The 24153-nt window shown below is 35.6% G+C and overlaps 4 protein-coding genes across 4 annotated transcripts in view; all 4 read left to right on the top strand.

Annotated features, from left to right (window-relative positions):
• The first annotated feature begins 2638 nt into the window (after window positions 1-2638).
• LOC135202208 (uncharacterized) lies at window positions 2639-3845 on the top strand. Its single transcript, XM_064231465.1, has 4 exons — window positions 2639-2739; window positions 3034-3205; window positions 3389-3456; window positions 3604-3845. The coding sequence occupies exons 1-4, from the start codon at window positions 2737-2739 to the stop codon at window positions 3703-3705; spliced, it is 345 nt and encodes a 114-aa protein (XP_064087535.1). The 5' UTR covers window positions 2639-2736; the 3' UTR covers window positions 3706-3845.
• Window positions 3846-4485: 640 nt separating this feature from the next.
• LOC135201952 (uncharacterized) lies at window positions 4486-8974 on the top strand. The gene is made up of 5 exons (XM_064231232.1): window positions 4486-4683; window positions 7711-7874; window positions 8180-8351; window positions 8540-8607; window positions 8755-8974. Exons 1-5 carry the CDS (start codon window positions 4486-4488, stop codon window positions 8924-8926), a joined length of 774 nt encoding a protein of 257 aa, XP_064087302.1. The 3' UTR covers window positions 8927-8974.
• Window positions 8975-12659: 3685 nt separating this feature from the next.
• LOC135202210 (uncharacterized) lies at window positions 12660-14362 on the top strand. The gene is made up of 4 exons (XM_064231466.1): window positions 12660-12786; window positions 13358-13529; window positions 13764-13831; window positions 14039-14362. The coding sequence occupies exons 1-4, from the start codon at window positions 12784-12786 to the stop codon at window positions 14135-14137; spliced, it is 342 nt and encodes a 113-aa protein (XP_064087536.1). The 5' UTR covers window positions 12660-12783; the 3' UTR covers window positions 14138-14362.
• Window positions 14363-19775: 5413 nt separating this feature from the next.
• The window catches only part of LOC135202206 (uncharacterized), a 28221-nt gene continuing 23843 nt past the window's right edge, over window positions 19776-24153 (top strand). The window contains exons 1-2 of the mRNA XM_064231463.1: window positions 19776-20414; window positions 22566-22653. Of these exons, the coding sequence (XP_064087533.1) occupies window positions 22617-22653 (37 nt within the window). The 5' untranslated portion in view covers window positions 19776-20414; window positions 22566-22616. The remainder of the gene's footprint in view (window positions 20415-22565; window positions 22654-24153) is intronic.

Below are 24153 nucleotides of genomic sequence, written 5' to 3'. Positions count from 1 at the left end.
TTTGTTTGTTTATTTGTTTGTATGGTGTTTTCACGTTGCATGGAACCAGTGGTTTCAGCAACGGGACCAACGGCTTTACGTGACTTCCGAACCACGTCGAGAGTGAACTTCTATCACCAGAAGTATGCATCTCTCACACCTCAATGGAATGGCCGAGAATCGAACTCGCGGCCACCGAGGTCCAGGCCAAGACTAAACCGACTACCTACGGTCAGAGAGTTCCTGAAAAAGTCTACATAAATCTATATATACTTGGCATGTACCATTAAAATGCATCCACAACAAAAACAGCAGCAACAACAACAACAACAACAACAACAACAACAACAACAACAATAATAATAATAATAATAACAAATAATATTAAAGTATTAACGGATTCTATGTTTTAGGATCGAAATTTTTACACGTAGAAAAATCACTGTAAGGAAATGTAATTTATAATAATTTATACCATAAGTTCTTTTTAAGTTGCAACTGCTTTTTTTTAGATGAAATATCTTTGAGCCATTCTCTTAAGTGATTCAGCTGATAGCAGGTAATCATTTGATGACCTATGGGACTTGTTGGTAGAACTTAGTTTTAGTATGCATATATATCCAGAATATATATGCATACTATAACTATATATATATATATATATATATATATATATATATATATATATATATATATATATATATATATATATATATATATAATATATTATATATATATATATATATATATATATATATATATATATATATATATATATAATATATATAATATATACATAGGTATATATATATGTGTGTGTATATCTATCAATCTATCGATCTTCTATCTATCTATATGTATATATATATTATCCTAGATATATGATATATATATATATTTATATATTATATATATATATATATATATATATATAATAATATATATATATATTATATATATATGACTATATATATATATATATATATATATAATATATATATAAATATATATATATATATATATATATATATATATATATATATATATATATAGATATATATATATATATAAATATATATATATATATATATATAGCTATATAGGATATATATATATATATATATATGTTTTTTACATATATAAAATTTGCACACTAAAACAAAGGGTTGCCAACAAGTCCATGGGTCATAAAATGCTAGCTGCTATCAGCTGAGCCCCTCTTATACGGGAATGGTTCAAATATATTTCTTCTAAAGGAGCAGTTGCAAGTTCAGAGAACTTATGGCATATATTATTAAAAATGACTTCTCCTCTCAGTGTATTTTCCACGTGTAAAAAATCTAGATCCAAAACCATACCATCCGTTAAGATTTCTTTATTATTATTATTATTATTATTATTATTATTATTATTATTATTATTATTGTGCGCGCATTTAAATGGTATATACCAATTATATATACATACACACACACACACACACATATAATAATTTATATATATATTATATATATATATATATAATATATGTTTTATATATTACTGGATATATTTCAAGTTCCATAGGTCATAAACGCTTAGCTGCTATCAGCTGAGCCCCTCTTATGGGAATGGTTCAATGACCTTTCATCTATAGGAACAGAAGCAAGTTCAGAGAACTTATGGCATATATTATTAAAAATGACTTCTCCTCTCAGGGTATTTTCCACGTGTAAAAATCTAGATCCAAATCCATACCATCCGTTAAGATTTCTTATTTTATTATTATTATATATTATTATATATTATATTATTATTATTATTATTATTATTATTATTATTATTATTATTATTATTATTATTATTATTATTATATTATTTATTATTATTATTGTGCGCGCATTTTAAATGGTATATACCAATTATACATACATACATTATATATATAATATATATAAATATATATATATATATATATATATATATATATATAAAACATCATATATATATATATATATATATATATATATATATATTATAAACATATATATATATGATATATATATATATACTATATATAGACTTTTTAAGGATAAAATGCTCATATAAAAAAACAAAAGAATATGTTTTAATTAAAAACTGAATGGAAGGATACGTATTAAAAAACAAATATGGTACAGCTATGTCAGGTTCTAATCTTAAAAAGCATACTAATAACAATTACCTGCTATATAACCAAGCAAATACATACAAATAAGGAAGTGGCAGAAAAAACGGCTTTGCAACTGATTATGGATGAGCGATGGATGTCCAACAGAGAGACTGAGTGTACCTACAGACTTTGACACAGCATAAGACTTGGTTAAGTTGCTTATTATGAACATCACCCGGCTGAGTAATTGTATTTGACACCTAACATAAGCATCTACCATAAACAGGGATAGGATGCCGAATGCTTACCGAAAGAGCAGAGATTGCATTGAGAGAGAGAGAGAGAAAGAGAGAGAGAGAGAGAGAGAGAGAGGAGAGAGAATAGGAACACAGAAATCCAGTCATTAACGCCGTTCCTCGAATTGAAGTCAAAATAATGATCGTCAACGTAACAGTGTAGATGCTGCGTGGACTCGATTCTTGAAGACCAACGCACAAACGAACAAAAACGGCTTCGCTGGTGGAGAGTATTAATTAAGGCAGTGGAGGCTCAGCCGAAGACAGACTTCAACCGTCACTTGAACGAGTTCAAACTCTCCAGTCTACGGTCACTGTCCTCTTGTCGAAATGGTAAGTATATTTGCATATGAACTTTTATGTGTGAACTCATGTCGTTGTTTATGGATCTTGACATGTCTGATTACCGGGAAAGTACATTACTTGAATGAAAATGAAGAAAAGGTCCGACCTATTTTTAAAAGGATTTATCTGTTAGGAAGAAAGTGGGAGATAGTTGGAATACGTTTAGATAGATTATTTCCACTGCTAAGAAAGATAGTTAGCAAGACTTTTTCTCACCTGTGATGCTTTTAAAGAATCTGTTATATTGTTGGCGAATTCTTACATGTCATCCTCATTATTCAGGTCCGTCTGGTTCTGTTATTTGCCTTGGTGGCCGTGGCCGCCTCCAATGGGATCCGCCCTATCAGACCCATACCACCACCACCCAAGGACTGCGTCCACTGGTGCACAAACCCCCTCACCAACAGCAAATACTGCTGCAACGATGGAACTGGGCCTCAGTTCTCGGTTGAAGGTGAGACTTCAGTTTTAAGATTAATTAACAGAATCATTTCTTATCCTTAAAACTCGATGGTGTTTCATTTTACGCTTCTCGACATTGGAATAAATCCCTGATAAGGAAAATATGACATTGAAAAAGAAATTCTGTAGTATTCTCCAGCGAACTGATTTATTTTTCTGCATCTGTTCCCATCAGAGCACCCAGGTAAATGTCCCGAGCACAGGCCATTCTGTCCACGTGATGGTGTCACCGCTGGGCCAGCTGTAAGTACCTCCAGACATCTCGGATGAAATATTGTTTCTAAAAACGTTATATCAACAAATTCTCCTTTCAACTGAAATGAACGTTATGAGCTGAAACAGCCAACGAAGTTCTTAGCACTCATTAAATCTTTTCTTTGATATTTCCAGCTATGTGCTCACGATGGCTACTGCAAAAACCCTGGCTCCAAATGCTGCTGGGACACCTGTCTTCAGCATCACACCTGCAAACCTGCAAGGATCTCACACTAATAAGATCTGCAATTCTTGTGTTTAGTTAATCAGACATTTTCTGAGTTTTGAAGTTCCTAGATTGATTTGAATTGCTTCATTGTTATGCTTTCATTGTGTATGTTATTAAGAGCATTATTAGGAATAAAATTGAAACAAGCCGTCCTTTTTTACATCCCTGAGGAACTTGACGCCAATGATGGAGAGAAAATGATTTCATGAAAGCTTGTTTATAACCTTATGTAAACAAGTAAAAAATTGCACAATCGAGTTTTCTGTACATCGTGTAATCAAGGCGATCAAAAATACATATATTTTCGGTGGTCCTGGTATAATATTGTATGAGCCACGGCCCATGAAACTTTAGCCATGACCCAGTGGTGCCTGACCTATGACGTTGACAGACGCACGATTATGACTGAGTTTAACCTTAAATAAAATAAAGACTATTGAAACTAGAGGGCTATAATTTGGTATGTTTGATGATTGGAGGGAGGATGATCACCAAACTTATTTGCAGCCCTCTAGCCTCAGAAGTTTTTTAGATCTGAGGGTGGACAGAATAAAGTGCTGACTGACAGACAAAGCCGACACAATAATTTGCTTTTGCAGAAAACTTACAATGTCAGATATTCTTAAGAGAGCTTGAGTGTTTTATTAGTTTTTAAAGTTACTCTAATTTTGTCCTGAAATGTGTGAGTTTCTGCATAATCAAATTACAAAAGTGGAGGAAATTGCGCTATCATACACTGAAAGTCAACTGAGGTGGCTATAAGGACATGAACAACCGCTGCCCCATCAATGAAAATAAACACACAACATCTGACTTCCGGGTTTTTGGCACATTCAGATCCTCCTGGAATTCCTCAAGTTGTGCTCCCGGTTCCAGTCGCATATTCCAGAACTGTAACTGAACACAGAACCTTCCCTGAAACAAACACTTACGACAAACTGACGGAAAATCCCCTTCAAAACGTCCTCAGAGAATTTTTTCGGAAAGTAAGACTAATTGGCCAAGACAAAAAGAGTATTGAAGTATTAGAGAAATTTAAAGTAATTAATCCTAAACTTCCTACTTTTATGGCCTTCCCAAAACTCACAAAGACAATCTTCCATTCAGACTCATCGTTTCATGTGCCGGAGCTTTCAATTACAAAATTTCTAAATGGTTAGCTGGCCTCCTTTCCCCGTTCTTAGGCACTTTTTCTCCCAGTCACATTAAACATTCGGAAGATTTTTGTCACAAATTCAGAGAAGCACATATACCACATCACAACATAAAACTTTTAAGCCTTGACGTAGATTCCCTATTTAAAAAAGTACCAGTACAGGACGTTCTTTAGTTTTTGAGGGAAAAATTATCCCCCTATTCAGATCATTTCTCATTGACGCTTGACAAAACAATAAAGTCAGTTGAATTATGTGCATCCGATAATGTATTTTCATTTGGGGAATCATTCTATAAGCAAAAATTCGGATGTAGTATGGGTAGTCCTTTAAGTCCTATTTTAGCCAATCTGGGCATGGAATACTTTGAAACTACAGTAATAAATGCAATAAAACCCAAAAACATGCTGCGGATGAGATATGTAGATGATATTCTTACATTTTGGGATAATAGGTGGGGCAATTTTAATGAATTCTTTTCAAAATGAAATGCATTAGTGCCCAGCATCAAATTTAAAGTTGAATGAGAAAGCGACAACAAAATTCCTTTTCTTGATGTTTTAATAATCAGAGACACGACAGAGTACAAATTTACCATATACAGAAAACCAACGTTCTCACTTTCATACATTCACTACTTTAGCTATCACGATATTGCTATCAAGATAGGTGTAGCCAGCAACCTGTTCTTGAGAGCCTTACAAATTTGTTCCCCAGATTTCCTGGAAAAAGAATTTGAACTAATTTGTAAGCAGCTTTCGTCTTTAAAGTATCCTGACCATATAATCAAGAAAGCAATTCACAAAAGCAAACGTAGTTTTCTACCGACCCCCTCAAGACAAGACCATAGAGACACCCAACAATAAAATAAAAATTCCTCACCTGAGAGATTAAGACGGTGACTCAGACCCTCGGAAAATCTAACCCTTTTGCATTTACTTACCCAAATACCTCAGCCAAATCCCTGATTAACGTACAACAAGAGATATCCCCCAAATACTCCGGGGTTTACGAAATCCCATGCTAGGACTGTGACCAATCTCACATCGGATTTACAGGAAAATCACTTCCCCAGAGATTAATACACACAAACGGTCAGTTAGGTATGGACAACAGAACTCAGCTATTTTCAACCATATAAATGAACATAACCATAGAATAAACTGGAATTTGTCACGTATAATTTATAGCAGCTACTGCCGGTACAAGAGTCAAATGATGGAATCGGCCTTAATAAAAGAGAGGCCAGGTAAATGAACATCTCAAAAGGAGCATGGGATTCAGATGTGATCGACGAGATTTTCATTCAACCAACGCTTAAGAAGATTAAAGGAAGATTATCAGCAGGTGTGAGCTAAATTGGCTTACCTGTGGATGGATCTCTTGGTATAAATACAACCTTTTCTGTAAACTTTTCTCATATATATACCTGAAGAGGGAGACAGCAGTCTCTGATATATAGTACTTTTCTCTCTATATTTTGGTGTTTTTATGGGCTCCTTTTATTAGATGGAATTCTGTTGTAACAGAACATTTTTGTACCAGTCCATATATATATATATATATATATATATATATATATATATATATATATATATATATATATATATGTATGTGTGTGTGTGTGTGTGTGTGTATACATATACTGGATATATTTGCACACTAAAACAAATAGGTTCCAACAAGTCCCATATGTCATAAAATGCTTAGCTGCTATCATCTGATCCCCTCTAGTGGGAATGGTTCAAAGACTTTCCATCTAAAGAAGCAGTTGCAAGTTCACAGAACTTATGGCATATATAATAAAAAATTACTTCTCCTCTTCGTGATTTTTTTCCACGTGTAAAAATCTAGATACAAAACCATAACATCTGTTAAGATTTCTTTATTATTATTATTATTATTATTATTATTATTATTATTATTATTATTATTATTATTTATTTTTTTATTATTTTATTATTTTATTATTATCATTATTATTATAGTATAAATTATTATTATTATTATTTTATTATTATTATTATATATTTTATTATTGTGCACGCATTTAAATGGTACATACTATAACATACAAATTATTATAATATATATATATATATATATATAATAATATATATATATAATATATCTATATTATTATTTATTAATTTATTATTATTATTATTATTATTATTATTATTATTATTATTATTATTATTATGCACATTCATTTATGGTATGCATACCATTATATATTATAGTATATATATATATATATCATATATATAATTAAAAAATATATATATATTATATATATATATATATATTATATAAGAGCTATATATATATATATATATAGCACTATATATATTTTTTTCAGGATTTTTACAGAATGCTCATATAAAAGACAGAAAAATATGTTTAATTAAAAACTAAATGAAGGGATACGTATAAAAAAAATATGTGACAGCTATCAGGTTCTTATCTTAAAAAAAGCATACTAATAACAATTACCTGCTACACAACCAAGCATATACATACAAATAAGGAAGTGGCAGAAAAAACGGCTTTGCAACTGACTGTGGATGAGCGATGGATGTCCAACAGAGAAACTGAGTGTACAGACTTTGACACAACATAAGACTCGGTTAAGTTGCTTATTATGAACATCACCCGGCAAAATAATTGTATTTGCCACCTAACATACATCTGCCATAGACAGGGATGGGATGCCGAGCGCTTGCAGAGATTGTATTGAGAGAGAGAGAGAGAGAGAGAGAGAGAGAGAGAGAGAGAGAATAGGAAAACAGAAATCCAGTCATTACCGCTGTTCCACGAATTGAAGTCAAAACAATGATCGTCAACGTAACAGTGTAGCTGCTGCGTGGACGCGATTCTCGAAGACCAACGCACAAACGAACAAACGGCTTCGCTTCTGGAGAGTATAAAGGCAGCGGAGGCTCAGCCGAAGACAGACTTCAACCGTCACGTGAACGAGTTCAAACTCTCCAGTCTACGGTCACTGTCCTCTTGTCAAAATGGTAAGTATAGTTTCATATATACTTTTGTGTGAACTCATTTCGTTATTATGGATCTTGACATGTCTGATTACCAGGAAAGTACAGAAGTTTTCATCAATACTTGAATGAAAATGAAGAAAAGTTCCGATTGATTTATAAAAGGATTTATCTGTTAGGAAGAAAGTGGGAGATAGTTGGAATACGTTTAGATAGATTATTTCCACTGCTAAGAAGGATAGTCAGCAAGACTTTTCTCTCACCTGTGATGCTTTTAAAAAATCTGTTATATTGTTGGCGAATTCTTACATGTCATCCTCATTATTCAGGTCCGTCTGGTTCTGTTATTTGCCTTGGTGGCCGTGGCCGCCTCCAATGGGGTCCGCCCCATCAGACCCATACCACCACCACCCAAGGACTGCGTCCACTGGTGAACAAACCCCCTCACCAACAGCAAATACTGCTGCAACGATGGAACTGGGCCTCAGTTCTCGGTTGAAGGTGAGACCTCAGTTTTGAGATTCATCAACAGAATTCTTTCTTATCATTCAAACTCGATGATGGTTTCATTTTACGCTTCTCGACATTGGAATAAATCCCTGATCTTCAAGGAAAATATGACGTAGTAAAAGAAATTCTGTAGTACTCTTCAGCGAACTGATTTATTTTTCTGCATCTGTTTCCATCAGAGCATCCAGGTAAATGTCCCGAGCACAGGCCATTCTGTCCACGTGATGGCGTCACCGCTGGGCCAGCTGTAAGTACCTACAGACATCTCGGATGAAATATTGTTTCTAAAAACGTTATGTTAACAAGTTCTCTTTTCAACAGAAATGAACCTTATGAGCTGAAACAGCCAACGAAGTTCTTAGCACTCATTAAATCTTTTCTTTGATATTTCCAGCTATGTGCTCACGATGGCTACTGCAAAAACCCTGGCTCCAAATGCTGCTGGGACACCTGTCTTAAGCATCACACCTGCAAACCTGCAAGGATCTCACACTAATAAGATCTGCAATTCTTGTGTTATGTTAATCAGACATTTTCTGAGTTTTGAAGTTCCTAGATTGATTTGAATTGCTTCATTGTTATGTTTTCATTATGTGTTATTAAGAGCATTATTAGGAATAAAATTGAAACAAGCCATCCTTTTTTACATCCCTGAGGAACTTAACTCCAATGTAGGAGAGAAATGATTGCATGAAAGCTTGTTTATAACCTTATGTAAACAAGTGAAAAATTGCGCAATAGAGTTTTCTGTACATCGTATAATCAAGGGGATCAAAAATACATATATTTTCGGTGGTCTGGTATAATATTGTATGAGCCACGGCCCATGAAACTTTAACCATGACCCGGTGGTGCCTGACCTATGTCGTTGACAGACGCACAATTATGACTGAATTTAACCTTAGATAAAATAAAGACTATTGAAACTAGAGGGCTACAATTTGGTATGTTTGATGATTGGAGGAAGGATGATCACCAAACTTATTTGCAGCCCTCTAGCCTCAGAAGTTTTTTTAGATCTGAGGGTGGACAGAATAAAGTGCTGACTGACAGACAAAGCCGACACAATAATTTGCTTTTGCAGAAAACTTACAATGTCAGATTTTCTTAAGAGAGCTTGAGTGTTTTATTAGTTTTTAAAGTTACTCAAATTTTGTCCTGAAATGTGTGAGTTTCTGGGTAATCAACACACGAAAGTGGAGGAAATTGCGCTATCTCCGCTAATCTAGGAATCACTGAAAGATGCATGGCAAACTGGTATCCAAACTTGGTAAGATTTCAGTGATTGATAAGAAATCACCCACATCCCGTTATATCTAACTGCCACAACGATTCTTTATCATACACTGAAAGTCAACTGAGGTGGCTGTAAGGATTTGAACAACCGCTGCCCCGTCAATGAAAATAAACACACAACATCTGACTTCCGGGTTTTTGGTACATTCAGATCCTTCTGGAATTTCTCAAGTTGTGCTTCCGGTTCCAGTCGCATATTCCAGAACTGTAACTGAACACCGAACCTTCCCTGAAAAAGCGAAGACGCCATGTCTTTAAAACTAATCATAGAATCTTTTCAAAAATCATCTCTGTTCTTCACACCCAAAATACTATAAGACTTGTTTTGGACTAACCTAACCTAGGGGCATGGTGAAAAAAACCGTGTCTGGTGCAGTACAAGTATAGTGCATCTCGGGAATTTGAGTTCCGGTCATATCTCTAGACTGTGAGAAAGGGAATATGTCTGGATTTAATAAAAAAAGGGAAAACAAATTCATTCCAACCTCCTCTCTCGATTGACTGGCAAAGTGTAATCATCGAAGCAAAATTTGCATCTGGGATGAAGCGAGCAAAGGCATTCGTTTGGATACTCTAACAATAGTTTCTTTATCATAGATTACCGGTAACACTGAATGGACATCAACCCTTTCTCGCTATTAAAGCAAGTATTGCTGAGACACTCAACTACAACTTCCTCGTCATGCAGAATGACAAAATCTGATGATGAGTTCCAGAAAGAATTTGCTTGATTCCTGCCACGCTTTGTTTAAGGACCTAGAAATCTGGAAGAAATTTTCCTTGCTCTGAGACGGTTGTGCTTTCTTGGATAGTGTTGCTCCTTTCCCGCTTGAACATGGGCATTGTTCTATTGGAGCATGTGATAGATAGATCGATAGAAAGATAGATAGATGATAGATAGAATGTAGAATGTAGGCTAAAGGCCAAACGCTGGGACCTTTGAGGTCTTTCAGCGCTGAAACGGAAATGATCAGTAAAAAGGTCTGAAAGCTGTCACAGGATGAAAACATCAAAGCGGTTGCACTATGGAACAATTGTTAGGGTGGAACGTAAGATGGAAGAAAGAATACGGAAGATGGTACAATAAGAAGAATGAAAAGGTTTGCAGGTAAAGGCTGAAGGGACGATGCAAAGAAACTTAAATAGTGCCTACGGTGCACGGCAAGAGGTGCACTGACAGCACTACTCTCTTAGGGTGCATTCGTTGGTCTGATCATAAATATTATTCATGGAAAACTGTGATGCCTAGAGCTTTACAAGTAGCCATTTTGGAAAACCCTCTAAACATTAGGGTGAATTTATGGTAAGACCTTACATTTAAAAGATTTCATTATTATTGCTTCTGAAATTCGTAAAAAACGCCAATCGCTCTATTTAAAACTGAAATTAGTGAAATGCAACTACTTTTTTTATGATACATCAACAGATACATAAAAAATTAAGCTGACATGTGTTTTTTTTTTTCATCTTAAGAAACAGTTAAACATTCAGGACACGCATGTTTTGATATGGAATAGAAGAAATCTCAGTACTTTAAAACACGGCGTGTGGTCATATTTGTCAATAGTTCACTAACAATCAAACCTAAAGCTTAATTAACAAATGACATTTAGAATCATAATTCAGAGTGAAAACAAAAGTCCTTTAGTCACCCGCCATCTTGGAAAAAGTGACCGGGGTCTTGCAAAACATGCATTTCCAGGAACTAAACTATTTCAAATTAATCTGCATTATCCTTCCATGTGAGGCTGTTCCTACGTTTCCTTCCGAAAGTACGATTAGTGAGATGTCTGTTTTCCCGAAAGAGCGCCCAAGGCACATCATGGTAAGTTGATGACATAAGAACCTCACCCGGCATACTGGTTATTCTCCGGGGTAATAGTGATAAACTATCTAAGTACTACACGTGTCTGTGTAGCCATTATAGTTTTAAAGTGGATGTTTCAAAAAGGAACATGTTTACAGCATTTTTGCCAAGGTAATAATTGCTCTCAATTTTAACATGTGTGGAATTAAGAAAAAGTTCCCATGGTGGTAAACGTGCTGAAAGATATTGCACATGCGAACTCCTTTATCATAGTGAAACAGTACGTGAAACGTTTATCATTAATAGAATACTCGTTAATTAATTAAGTAATCAATGAGAGAGCTTTGAGACAGTGAGTCCTTGCCAGTTCTTCAGACCTCGGTCGTTCCTTACTCTAGTAAGGATGATTTTGTATATAATTGTAGTACTTAAACGTCATAACAATTCTTTTGTGTATATACATATGATCATAAAATTTGCCAAATGATAGCGCTACTGACTGATTGTTTATGATATTGTATTTACAGATATTGTTATTTTTATAATAATACAAAAAAAAGTAGGGACGTTACCTATCTTCCAGAAGCCTGAAGGAAGCCAGAGGCAAATCTAAGCGTGGAATTCAAACACCAAAATATCATTCTGGAAAATATAAGGACGTTGTGGGGAGGTGACCTCCAAGCAAGAGCTGTTTCAATGATCTTAGACCGATTATGACATAGTTGTTCAAAAGTCTCACATAACGCAGGGGATGAATTACAGGACATTGATATGACACAGATATCATAAGCAGCAGCAAAAATATTTCAAACAGCTGTGCATTTGCTTGCTTGTATGGTGGTTTTACGTTGCATGAAACTAGTGGTTATTCAGCAACGGGACCAACGGCTTTACGTGCTTTCCGAACCACGTCGAGAGTGAACCTCTATCACCAGAAATACACATCTCTGACCCCCTCAATGGAATGTCCGAGAATCGAACTCGCGGCCACCGAGGTGGCAGGCCAAGACCATACCGATCACCCCACTGAGGCGCTTAACAGTTGTGCAAGGAAATGGAGTTTTTTTAGTATTCATAGGAAAGAAAGAAGTCAAGAGAGAGAGAGAGAGAGAGAGAGAGAGAGAGTTCCAACAACAATTGCAGTTCCATGAAATGAAAACAGACGCATGGCCAGCTTCCTAGTAATACTCGTCTATGAACGCAGGCGAAGCAGCTGCTGTTTGGACACTATATAAGACGAGAAGACTGTAAGCTGCTCACAGATCTCCTCCTCCACCTGAACGAGTCCTACCATCCACAGTGCTCCTCCTGTCTTCCGAAATGGTGAGGGCTTATTCTGTATTCAGAAATTGTGATGTCTTTTAATGATTTTTTTAATATGTATATAGAGTTCTGTACCGGTAGGACAAGGCAGATATGATTAATGCTAAAAAAAACAAAAAAACAAACCGCTCATAATCTGTACAAATAACGAAGAAAGTGTTACTGTAGGCATTACTTGAGGTTTTCTGCAGCGTGCCCTAGGCCCTAGCTGTAACCACTTTCGTTCCTTTTACTGTACCTCCATTCACATACTCCTTCTTCATCTTACTGTCCACCCTCTCCTAACACTTGATTCATAGTGCAACTGCTTTGAGGTTTTCCTCCCGTTACACCTTTCAAACCTTTTACTGTAAATTTCCATTTTAGCGCTGAAAGACCTCATAGGTCCCAGAGCTTGGCCTTTAGCTTAAATTCTTTATATTCAGGTCAATTCAGAAACTCAACATTAATAAAATATTTCATGACCCTTTTGCCTCTTTCTTCCTTACTTTATAATTTTCCAGGTCCGTCTGGTGATCTTCTTAGACTTGATATTATTGGCGATTTCTTACATTTCATCTTCATTATCCAGGTCCGTCTGGTTCTGTTATTTGCCTTGGTGGCCGTAGCCGCCTCCAAAGGGATCCGACCCATCATACCCATACCGCCACCACCCAAGGACTGCGTCCACTGGTGCACAAACCCCCTCACCAACAGCAAATACTGCTGCAACGATGGAACTGGGCCTCAGTTCTCGGTTGAAGGTACGACTTGAGTTTTGAGATTAATCAACAGAATCCTTTCTTTCCTTGATACCCCAATATATGACACTGACCTTACGCTATGCTTTTATATATGGGGATGGATTCTAGATTTTCAGTTTCCAGATATATTTCAGGATGAATTTCATGGGACGCTAAGCTATTGTTTTATGGAAAAATTAATTGTCTATCAGTTTTGATTTTTATTCTAATAAGTTCTTCGTCTATTTTCACTAGAGCATTCAGGTTTATGCCCTGAGCACAGGCCATTCTGTCCACGTGATGGCGTCACATCAGGACCTGCTGTAAGTATTAATGGAAATGTTATTGAAAGTATACGGGGTGTCCATGAAGTCTCAGTACCATTACAAGCCATGAATACTTTTAATGGTACTGGGACTTTATGGACACCCTGTAAATTTTGTGAATAATGAATAGAAAGCCACTTTCTTCAGTAATCAATACAATGATTAGTCCAAAAAGTACCGGCATTTTTTCCTAATTCTTTTCAGTTATGTGCCCACGACGGCTACTGTGCCAATTTTGAATCCAAGTGCTGTTGGGACACTTGCCTGAAGCACCACACTTGCAAGCCAGCGATCTTCATTTAGGCCTGCGACAGGTATTCGAAGAATCAAGGATCTTCTAAAAGCGGATAGAAGACTACAACTCCTTCTCTCCCGGATTTCATTTGCTTGATGGATCCTTCAACTTATTACTTATTGATTTTCCTACGCGTTTTATTTACGCTTTAGGAAGAATGTCGTGTTATGAAAATTAATGTTTGTCTCCACAAATATGCATTTTTACGCTTTATGAAGAATGTCGTTACATGAGAATTAACATTTGTTCCCATTTATATATTTTTCAAATTTTATTAAAATGTTTGGTATGAATAAAAAGGAAAAAACCTTCGTGTATTCTTTTACCTATAACTGACTCTCTTTGCCTTCATTGTCATGGGTGGCATGTTTGCGCAAAGTATTACTACCCACAAACAAACAAGTGACAGAGATTATAGATCAAACATCTTCAAGGCTGGACTTTTCCGTTCTCAGTAAACGTAGCGGCCATAAAGATGGACACCGCCGTCTCATCTTCATCAACTCCATTGATAAAAATGATTGAAGTGCAAAAAAAATAAACACCCATATACAGAAGCTTGTCATCGGAGTACAGAGATACGAACGAAGGAATCATGAATATGCAAAATAAATATATCTATATATATAGATATATATTATATATATATATATAGATATATATATATATATATATATATATATATATATATATATATATATATATATATATATATATATATATATACACGTATATATATGCACACACACACACACACGCACACACACACACACACACATATATATATATATATATAATATATATATATATATATATATATATATATATATGTATGTACGTATGTATGTATATATATACATATACATTCAATAACCACATGACTGATTGAGGTAACAGAAAATTTATTTGTGGTTGTCAGTCATTTTTTTCCAGCGGTAAATAACATCTCAGCAATAAACAAAAAATACCCACCTCAATAGGACAACCCTTCGAATTCGCGGCTAATAATTTTTCTGTTTATCATTTCTACATTGTCTTGTGTTTTTATTTTTACACATGCAATGATTTTTTTTATTACTTTAACATATTTGATTTCTCTTTCCCAGTAAAGGGAGTCTGTCTGACGAAATGAATCCAAAACTTCTAAAATAGTAATGATTATAATAATAATAAAAGCAACTGTTTATAGTTGCGCATTTGTTTCATTCATAGGAGAGTGTTTACACGAATCATCATCAGAGCTGACACCATTCTAAAAGTCCCATTGCATTGCTTTGATCTAAAATTGTTACAATGGATACCTTCATGATGTGAAACCGAAATGAGCCTACAGTTGAATTCCTTTTCAGAAATATCCTAGAGAGAGAGAGAGAGAGAGAGAGAGAGAGAGAGAGAGAATGCTCCTTTTCAGAAAGGATTCTTTTCCCGCCTGATATAGAGTGGTAAAAGAAGAGTCTTTTCTCTGAGAATCGTTTTCTTACCTTATAACAGTAGTCTATTTGTTTGTTTGTTTGTTTGTATGGTGTTTTGACGTTGCATGGAACCAGTGGTTATTCAGCAACGGGACCAACGGCTTTACGTGACTTCCGAACCACGTCGAGAGTGAACTTCTATCACCAGAAAAGCGCATCTCTCACACCTCAATGGAATGGCCGAGAATCGAACTCGCAGCCACCGAGGTGGCAGGCCAAGACCAAACCGACCACCTACGGTCAGAGAGTTCCGGTAGACATCCTTCAAGGATGCAATTCTTTACGTCTGAAAGTTAATGTAATGCCACAGGAAGTACTACGCCACGCCATTCTTTAAAAAACTTTAGCGCTTGATTACTTTTATCGGTGTTTTCTTGTGTGATATCACCACTGAAGTTAGCTGCTCCTCTTTCTGTACCTATTCCCCGCTTAGTGATAACACCAACGGATAAATATTTGTGTAAGTGCTAACACAGTCTTTGAGGATAATGTCGCTAGCCCTACATCCTTCTTCTCGATACCCGCTGATGTTGGTTCCCATGGCCCTAACTAAGGTGACCCAAGACCTGAACCACTCGGTCGCTGCCTCATCTGTAGGGACAGGTTAGCTGATAACAGGGACAGTAAGCAAACCTCTATCAGGCTACGATAACCCTTATGTATATATATATATATATATATATATATATATATATATATATATAACATATATATATATGAGAAATATAAAAACACAGTATCGTGCTTCTCAATTGTCATTAGAAATATCCAAAGTAATACTCTTCTTTAGCAAGACGAAATGTATTTGTAGATACACTTACGAAGCTTAAAGCTTTCGTCCATCCTTCTGTGGACTCTATCACACACAGGCACACACAAACACACACACACACACACATATACACACACATATATATATATATATATATATATATATATATATATATATATATATACGTATATTTCGATTTCATCATTAAATGAATTATGTCAAGACATTTTTCCTGTTCTTTTCCTCTTAATACCCCGTGCGGGGTAAGTTTCTCAATAAAAACGTAACCAAAATAGTGGGCGTCTGTTGAGCGACCAGCGCGAGAGCGACTTACGTAACACCATTCGCCGGAGAGAGAGAGAGAGAGAGAGAGAGAGAGAGAGAGAGAGAGTTGCTCGCTGTGTACTGAAGAAAGTTTCCTATTGACGTCATGTCCAAGAAAACGGTAAGCTGAGATGAGCGGGAACCTTGTGAGTATTAGGAGTAAAATGACTACACCATTTTACTTTTTTTTGTGGGGGGAGGGAGGTAGCGCGGGTGGGGTGGGGTGGGAGGGGGGGTGGGGGGGGATGACACCTAACTTTAGGCGTGCATGCACGTAGGCTACACGGCCCATATATCCAGGCTAGTAATATGTGTTTGTATACGTATACGTACGTACGTAAGTACGTACTACTTATGGTTTTGTTTTCATACACTCACACACACACACAGACACAGACACACACACACGCACACACACACACACACACACACACACACATATATATATATATATATATATATATATATATATATATATATATATATATATTTGTTGCTTATGGGTTTAGGTGTTTATTTGTGTTTTGGCTTCTGAATTTGTTATGGTAACTCCTTAAAAAACCTTTGGATTAATATTAAAAAGCTCTTTTATTTATAAATTGGTTTTCATTGTTTATTTTTGTTTTGGCTTCTGAATATTATACTTTTTTTTTATAAATTCTTATATCGGTAGATAGTATTCCTTCGGTGGCTTTTGTGAGAATTGTAAAGCTACATAGATATTTTATGATTTGGACTGTACTGTTTCTTACATATTCTTTAATATCATTCTGTGCATGAAAAAAAAAAGCTACATTTAGATGCTTTTACCTGTATGCAAACTATGAACGCAAAGTTGTTATATGATTTTCTCATATTATGGTCTGATTGGCTGGTAGGTTGGATCGATAAGTTATATTTTCAAGGGTCCTGCCCTCCTGCCACTCTCTCTCTCTCTCTCTCTCTCTCTCTCTCTTATGCCTTAGATATGGTAAAGATCATTATTGTAATGATAGGGACAAGGGGCCCATGTCAGGTAAGAACGTTGCAAACATGATACTTGTGTGATAGAACCTTCAGAGAAGGTACTTAAGAGTTACATTAGCACAGACATAGTATAAGTTATAGGTTCATTACAACTTAAGCACAGTAGCTATAATGATTGGGAAATAGGTAAGTTACCATTGACAGTATTCAATGGTACGGGACAAACCTTAATACTATTTTGGGCCTAGATTGGTTAAGGTGAATAAAATTAGACTGCAGACAATTCTAAGGGTTACAGGTGCAAAACAGGAGCCTACAGAAGAAATTTCGATCTACGCGTGTTTTGGTTGCTTATTTTGGGGGCCGATTGTAATTAACGTGTAATTTACCTTAAAACTCTATCCTACGGCAAGGGGAACCCGTTGGGTATACGGGGTTTTGGGTGGGGTATGCCACAATGCCCTACCTACAGTACCTACTTGCATGTTTCATGTCGCTGAAGTTCGTCACTAAAGAGATCTCAAGATTCCTACAGAGGTTCGTGATACAAATATCATTTAGCAGATATTCAATAACTCTAGAGAGCTGATACTGCTTAATGTATATTTCTAGCACTGCAATAGCATTGCTCTTATAAAACTAGTTATTTCATTTTTGGCAATAATTTAAAATGGTCAGTCATTCAAACACTTGTCTGTGCTGAAGTTAATGACTGAATAAATTTGATTATTCACCAGAGCTGGTAATACTGTGTTTTTGTTCTACAGTTGCTCCCCTCAAAGTTACTGTACCATGAGATGAGTGATTTCCAAACAGGTCAGCCCAGCATCAGAACAAAATGGCTAAAATGAATGTGAATCATTACTACCCAGTGACAAAATAGTGATACTGGATGAAACTCACTTAAAACCATATTTTCGTCATAAAGGCAGAACTATTGTCGGTTCAGCCTTTGACAGTAGTGAAGCTGCAACAGGTGCATTGGATATCATGTTGAATAGGTAAAGCCTGAATTCAAATAAGTTGTAGCTACATATTCCTACTATAAGCATAAAAGCTGATGTTCTGCACTGCACACTGAAGAAAGTAATTATAGGCTTAGAAAAAATAGGTTTCACCTTGTTTTACATTGTAACATCATAATGCTATCATCGGGAAAGCAATGGCCTATTTTCCCAGCACTCCACAACTGTCTATAGTATATCCCCACCCATTTCAGATCAGAGTGACAAGCCCGTTTTTTCGTAAATGTTTCAGTAAATTTGTTGAAATGTATCAGGAATAACTGGCTTGGCTAGAAAGTTATAAATAAAACAACGAAGTTCCCTAAAACAATGAAGTTCCCTCGGTTCCTCCCTTGACGTAAATATTTTGGAAAACGAAATTCATTATGCACCATTCAGCCCTTTGAAAAATTTCATGAGATAGATGTTTGCTCCTTAAACATTCATATAAACTGTCATTAAAAGCGTTATCTCCTTACACCTTTGAGAATAAAATGTTTATTTAGTTTTACAAATATTCAATTAGTTAACTCATTCAAGCTTTACTTGGAAAAAAATCACTGTGCCTTATTCAAGATATGCAGAACATAAAATTTTTTACATTTGGTGGACACTGATGAATGTAATCGTTTAAAAGTCAAAGGTTAAATAATAAATATGCTATTCCAATAAGTAATGAAGGCTAAACATAACAAAATCAATAATTTGCGCTTCTACTAACGTTTTATTGAATGATTGTTGTTCCCAAGGAAATAACTATATTGTAGCCAACAAAAACTTGACCAAAAAGAGAGTTAGAATATTTAACTACCAAATAATGTCTGTAAGCGATCATTATTTCATTCACATTTAGTAGAATGAACCATGTTTTTTTTCTTCTAATGTATGTAAACCAGTGTACTGCCGTCTTGCAATTTGACTTTAATGTATAAATATTTTTCAATAACGATAAACATGTTTGTTTTCATTCAGTATTATATTAATCTCATAAGTATATATTAATAAATGGCAAACCAACAATGGTCGACTTTGGTGACGTTTTGTTTATATTTCATTCGTCTGGCAGGCTGGCAGCGTACTCAGTGCTACCTGCTCGGACCATGATCCTCATTCCTCCCTCACTTCACAAATCTACAGTGAATGATCGGACTGGCCTTGTTTCCCGTTGGTCTCGGTCACACGCACATTTATTTCAGAGCATGGTGTGAGTGCTCGAAAGCGGACATGTATTAAATTTTGTTTCTGAATCAGCTAAAGCTGATGTTTAAAAACCGCGTGGATAACATTGTGAGTAATGGAGACACTGATCAAGGACTACATTTCGGACGGTGATTTGTTAGTAGTACTACGTTCTGATGTACCTGCATATTCCTCATGCGTTCTGTTTGAAAGCTCTGGTATTTTTAGTGTGGTATTAACACGCACGTACGCGCGTGAAAGGTTGGACAGCTGGGACTTCTCGCGCTTCATTCTGCATGTATGAAAATGTGTAAACCAGTTTACTTAATGCATCAAAAGACGCGAAAGAAAAATAACAACAGAGTGAGCCATTGCCGGTCGTGCAAATGATAAGCAACCCCTGACTCGAGAATATATGGAAATGAGGACGAGATAACGCACGATAATACTGTTGTGGGCAACTGGTAGGTGACCGACCACCTGGCGACCGGCGCTGGAGTTGAAATGTCACGCTGCATTTTACTTGCTTTTCGTGGAACTCCTGCGTGGAAATTCCTCGGATGACACGGTAGTACCACTCTTGTTGAGTTCCCTAGTCTGTCAAGTTTGTTTTGTGTGCAATTCCCCAATTTCTATAGCAAACAATGGCTTCCTTCGCGTTCCGTTATTTGTCAGTTTACAGGAGACTTGTTCCATTATTCGTCACTTTACAGGTGCCTCCCATTATTCGTCATTTTACAGGGGACTTGTTCCATTATTTGTCAGTTTACAGGAGACTTGTTCCATTATTCGTCAGTTTACAGGAGGCTTGTCAGTAGAGGACATAGACGAGATAGTAGTGGCGGTTCACTAACGAGGTATTGGTGGGCGGTCCTATGTCAAGTGAGAGAGAACTAAATTATACAACTGTATTTGGGTTGGATTCATTTATATGGATCGAGAGATTAAACAAATCTCGCGTGAATTCATCTCTCGAGAGCTATTTTGCCGACTCATTTACAATAATTCGGTCCTCGTAATAAACAATGAATAAATAAATGTGTAAGGTTGATGTGAATAAAATCATATTTTCCCTCGTGTATAAGTACAGCGGACTTCACATCTGATTCATTGTTTCTTCGGTTGCAAAAATGCCAGCATGTGGCGTTAAAATTAGCCGAATATAACGAAATATCGACTGTGACTACAGATCGTCACGGCAACCAGTTGACAGTTGTTCAATTGCCAACGCTGATTTGAGCCTTAGGAAAGGGTTGCACAAGGACAGACTGGCAAATAATTAAAGAGGCATGGGCGTTGTTTACACATGCAACGTCATTGAAGGAAAGGAACAAAGTACGAATACAGAGAAACTGGCGGAGTAAAAGATAGGACGGATCAGACAATACGCATAACTTAGTCCAGGTTTATTTTGCTTAAATATCTGGGCTTTAGGAAAAGTTACAGCATTAGGCTATCTTACCTGGAAGTCTGTTACGCCCGTGATTGTTAAAGATTGCACAAAGTGATAAAAAAAAACACACACACAGCATGCTAATGAGTAAGTAAAAGATGAAGTTTATCCACAATTTTTTTTATTATAACACTTTTTTTTTTTTTTTTTCTTACACATTTTACTGACACTTCTCACACAACCACGCCCATTCTGTCATCCTGAACAACCATACGAGACGCGTTCACCTAATAACAGAACAAATATCGAGGTTGGAAGTTTAGTTCAAAATGATTTCAAGAATATTCAGTCGTTTTTCACAATTTTCCCAACTTGAAAGTTTCATTTCTATTTTTCAGTAAAGTCATTTTCCCCTTTCTACTCACTGTTCAGTTTCCTGTTCAGGGTCACGCATTCCTACTCTCATATTTCACTCTGTAACTCATGTTACACTTATCAATCTATAAAAGAGAAAAGGTCCAAGATCATTAAATAATGACGTCTTCCAGATGTATCTAATATCCTGGAATCTTCTGATGGGACCTCAGTCTTATGAGTGTGCATCTTGTAACCACAATGTACTCTTTAACAGATAATCGTCTGTTTTTTTAGCGTCTTAATGCTGTGTCTTAACTTATCTGTATAAAACTGATCAATGAAGAAAGTTGTGGATAAGCCAGGTAATCTAAGTACTTGCCTGATTGAACCAATGGCAGAACCAGTCCCAATTTAAGGGCTCGACCGGAAGTTCGAACAGAGGTTCCGAATCCAGTCTTGGTATGGAGAAGTAATATGTGGACTCGTTGATTTAAAGCACTTTAACCGCCAAGGAATTTACTGATTTTACGCATGCACGATTTTGTCTAAATGGAAAGCACACTTAAAGCAATAACCCGCCGACTGTTAAGTGCTATATGTTTATATGTCCCTAAATCCCTTTATCTTTAACTCAACGCGAAACACCTTTTTCAGACCTATTTAGGCTCTTCCACAGACGTGCCTACACCCCAACAGCAGCAACAGTGTTTAGTAAGCTTACTCCCCGAGTAAGCGAAAATGCCAGATATATTTATATACAGTTTATACGTATGTATTCTTTCTTACAGGTGAAAGTGCAATTATTAATACATTACCATAGATGTATACATACATTTAATCTGTCAATTTTGGTGTTGTACGTATTCTTTTTGCTTATACTATGTAAAGTGACTATCCAGTGCAACTTTTTATTAGAACAGGGAAGTATTTCTATAATATTATTAGCGTTTGTTATGGCTTTTCTCGCAGGTACACTTGACTACAACTTATTCCCTAGGCTAGTCTTCCGCTCTGAGGTCCATGAATTTGGGGACTAAGGAAATAATGACAAGAAAAGGTAAATCTAAAATTGACAGGTTTTTCTGTGTAATTCAGCAGTTCGTCAAACTTTGTCATTCACATTCACCTTGAGGACACTTTCTCGCTTCCTGAATACTGAGGCTTTTTTTTGCTCCAACACTTCTGACTTTCTTTCTAGGTTTTCCTCCCTTTCTTTATGCTGGCACTTGAAATGGACAATCTATTCACTTACCTGCTTTCTTCCATTCTTTTCGCATGACCGGACTATCCCCCAAAACTCAGACGGACCTTTCCAACCTGCGCTGTAGTCTCTTAACTTTTTCTTGAACGGGCCTCCATATTTCTTACCTTTTTCAAAACTTCTTACTATACATCTACTGTAATCAGTTTATCACCGTAGCTCTAAAGTCCTTACTTAAATTATAACTTTGGATTCCATAGACGCTACTTTTCTCTTAATCCTTTACGTAAATTATGGTTTATTCATGAATATTGTGTGGAAACATTTCGACGAGAATATTTATCATTGCTTAGTTGGTAGCTCCTTCCATGTTTTCTTGATATTGCTTCTGGCCAATTCTGAGTGAGGCAGTACTGGTAATTTGCTACCTCATTCCGACAAAGGCATTTTATACAGAAATTGAGTAATTTCACTGATCGCTATTGCACTTGATTTTCCGCGGTCGAATGTTTAAAAATACTTATAAAACTAAATACTTATAAATCTAAATAATTTTCGTTATGTGATGTCAGTAGAACCTCAGATTCAGTTTGATCTTTTCAACTGAGAGCTTTATTATCGAGATGTCTATTTTTGATTATAGTTTTATTATGAATTCATATATAATATATATATATATATAATATATATATATATATATATATATATATATATATATATATATATATATATATATATTATATATATATGTGTGTGTGTGTGTGTGTACAATACATATTACATCCATATACATATTAAAATATATATTATATATATATATATATATATATATCTATAATGTGTCTATATATATATCTATATATATATGTGTATATATATTTTTATATATATATATATATATATATATATATATATATATATATATATATATATACAAGTCATATCACATTACCGTGATTCATATACATACATCAAGCTACAAATGTAGTTCGATGTATGTATATGAATCACGGTAATGTGATATGACTTAAATTAATGGCTACGTGCTGTCATAAGTACACAGCACTACTGAGGTCGAGGAGGGTTAATGCTGGCTCCAAATCAGCGAATACCTGAGCGCAAAAGGTATTTGAGGGTGAGAGACGGCATTAACTTATAGCCTCTTGCGGTGGTGGAGTGGGTAAAAGCTTCACTGACGTTCCTGGATTTGTATGGTGTCCTGGGTTCGCGCCTGGGCGCCGACAATTCTATTATCGCCTAATAAAAATTCCCCTTCGGTTAAGCATATATGAAAATATATTAATTCCGAGGTAGAGTGAATTAGATATTAAAGGACATTTGTAGCTCGATGATATT

The sequence above is a fragment of the Macrobrachium nipponense genome, chromosome 30, assembly GCF_015104395.2.
Source record: "Macrobrachium nipponense isolate FS-2020 chromosome 30, ASM1510439v2, whole genome shotgun sequence".
Classification (NCBI taxonomy): Eukaryota; Metazoa; Arthropoda; class Malacostraca; order Decapoda; family Palaemonidae; genus Macrobrachium; species Macrobrachium nipponense.
Note: the sequence above shows the minus strand (reverse complement) of the source record. Positions and strands in the feature narration are given on the sequence as shown.

Bases quoted from the DNA above. Each gene is read 5' to 3' on its own strand.
- LOC135202208 (XM_064231465.1), top strand. The intron at 3,206-3,388 runs GTGAGACTTCAG...TGTTCCCATCAG, and splicing joins GCCTCAGTTCTCGGTTGAAG to AGCACCCAGGTAAATGTCCC. The intron at 3,457-3,603 runs GTAAGTACCTCC...TGATATTTCCAG, and splicing joins GTGTCACCGCTGGGCCAGCT to CTATGTGCTCACGATGGCTA.
- LOC135201952 (XM_064231232.1), top strand. From the start codon at position 4,486: ATGAAAATAAACACACAACATCTGACTTCCGGGTTTTTGGCACATTCA. The intron at 7,875-8,179 runs GTAAGTATAGTT...CTCATTATTCAG, and splicing joins ACTGTCCTCTTGTCAAAATG to GTCCGTCTGGTTCTGTTATT. The intron at 8,352-8,539 runs GTGAGACCTCAG...TGTTTCCATCAG, and splicing joins GCCTCAGTTCTCGGTTGAAG to AGCATCCAGGTAAATGTCCC.
- LOC135202210 (XM_064231466.1), top strand. The intron at 13,530-13,763 runs GTACGACTTGAG...TATTTTCACTAG, and splicing joins GCCTCAGTTCTCGGTTGAAG to AGCATTCAGGTTTATGCCCT. The intron at 13,832-14,038 runs GTAAGTATTAAT...AATTCTTTTCAG, and splicing joins GCGTCACATCAGGACCTGCT to TTATGTGCCCACGACGGCTA.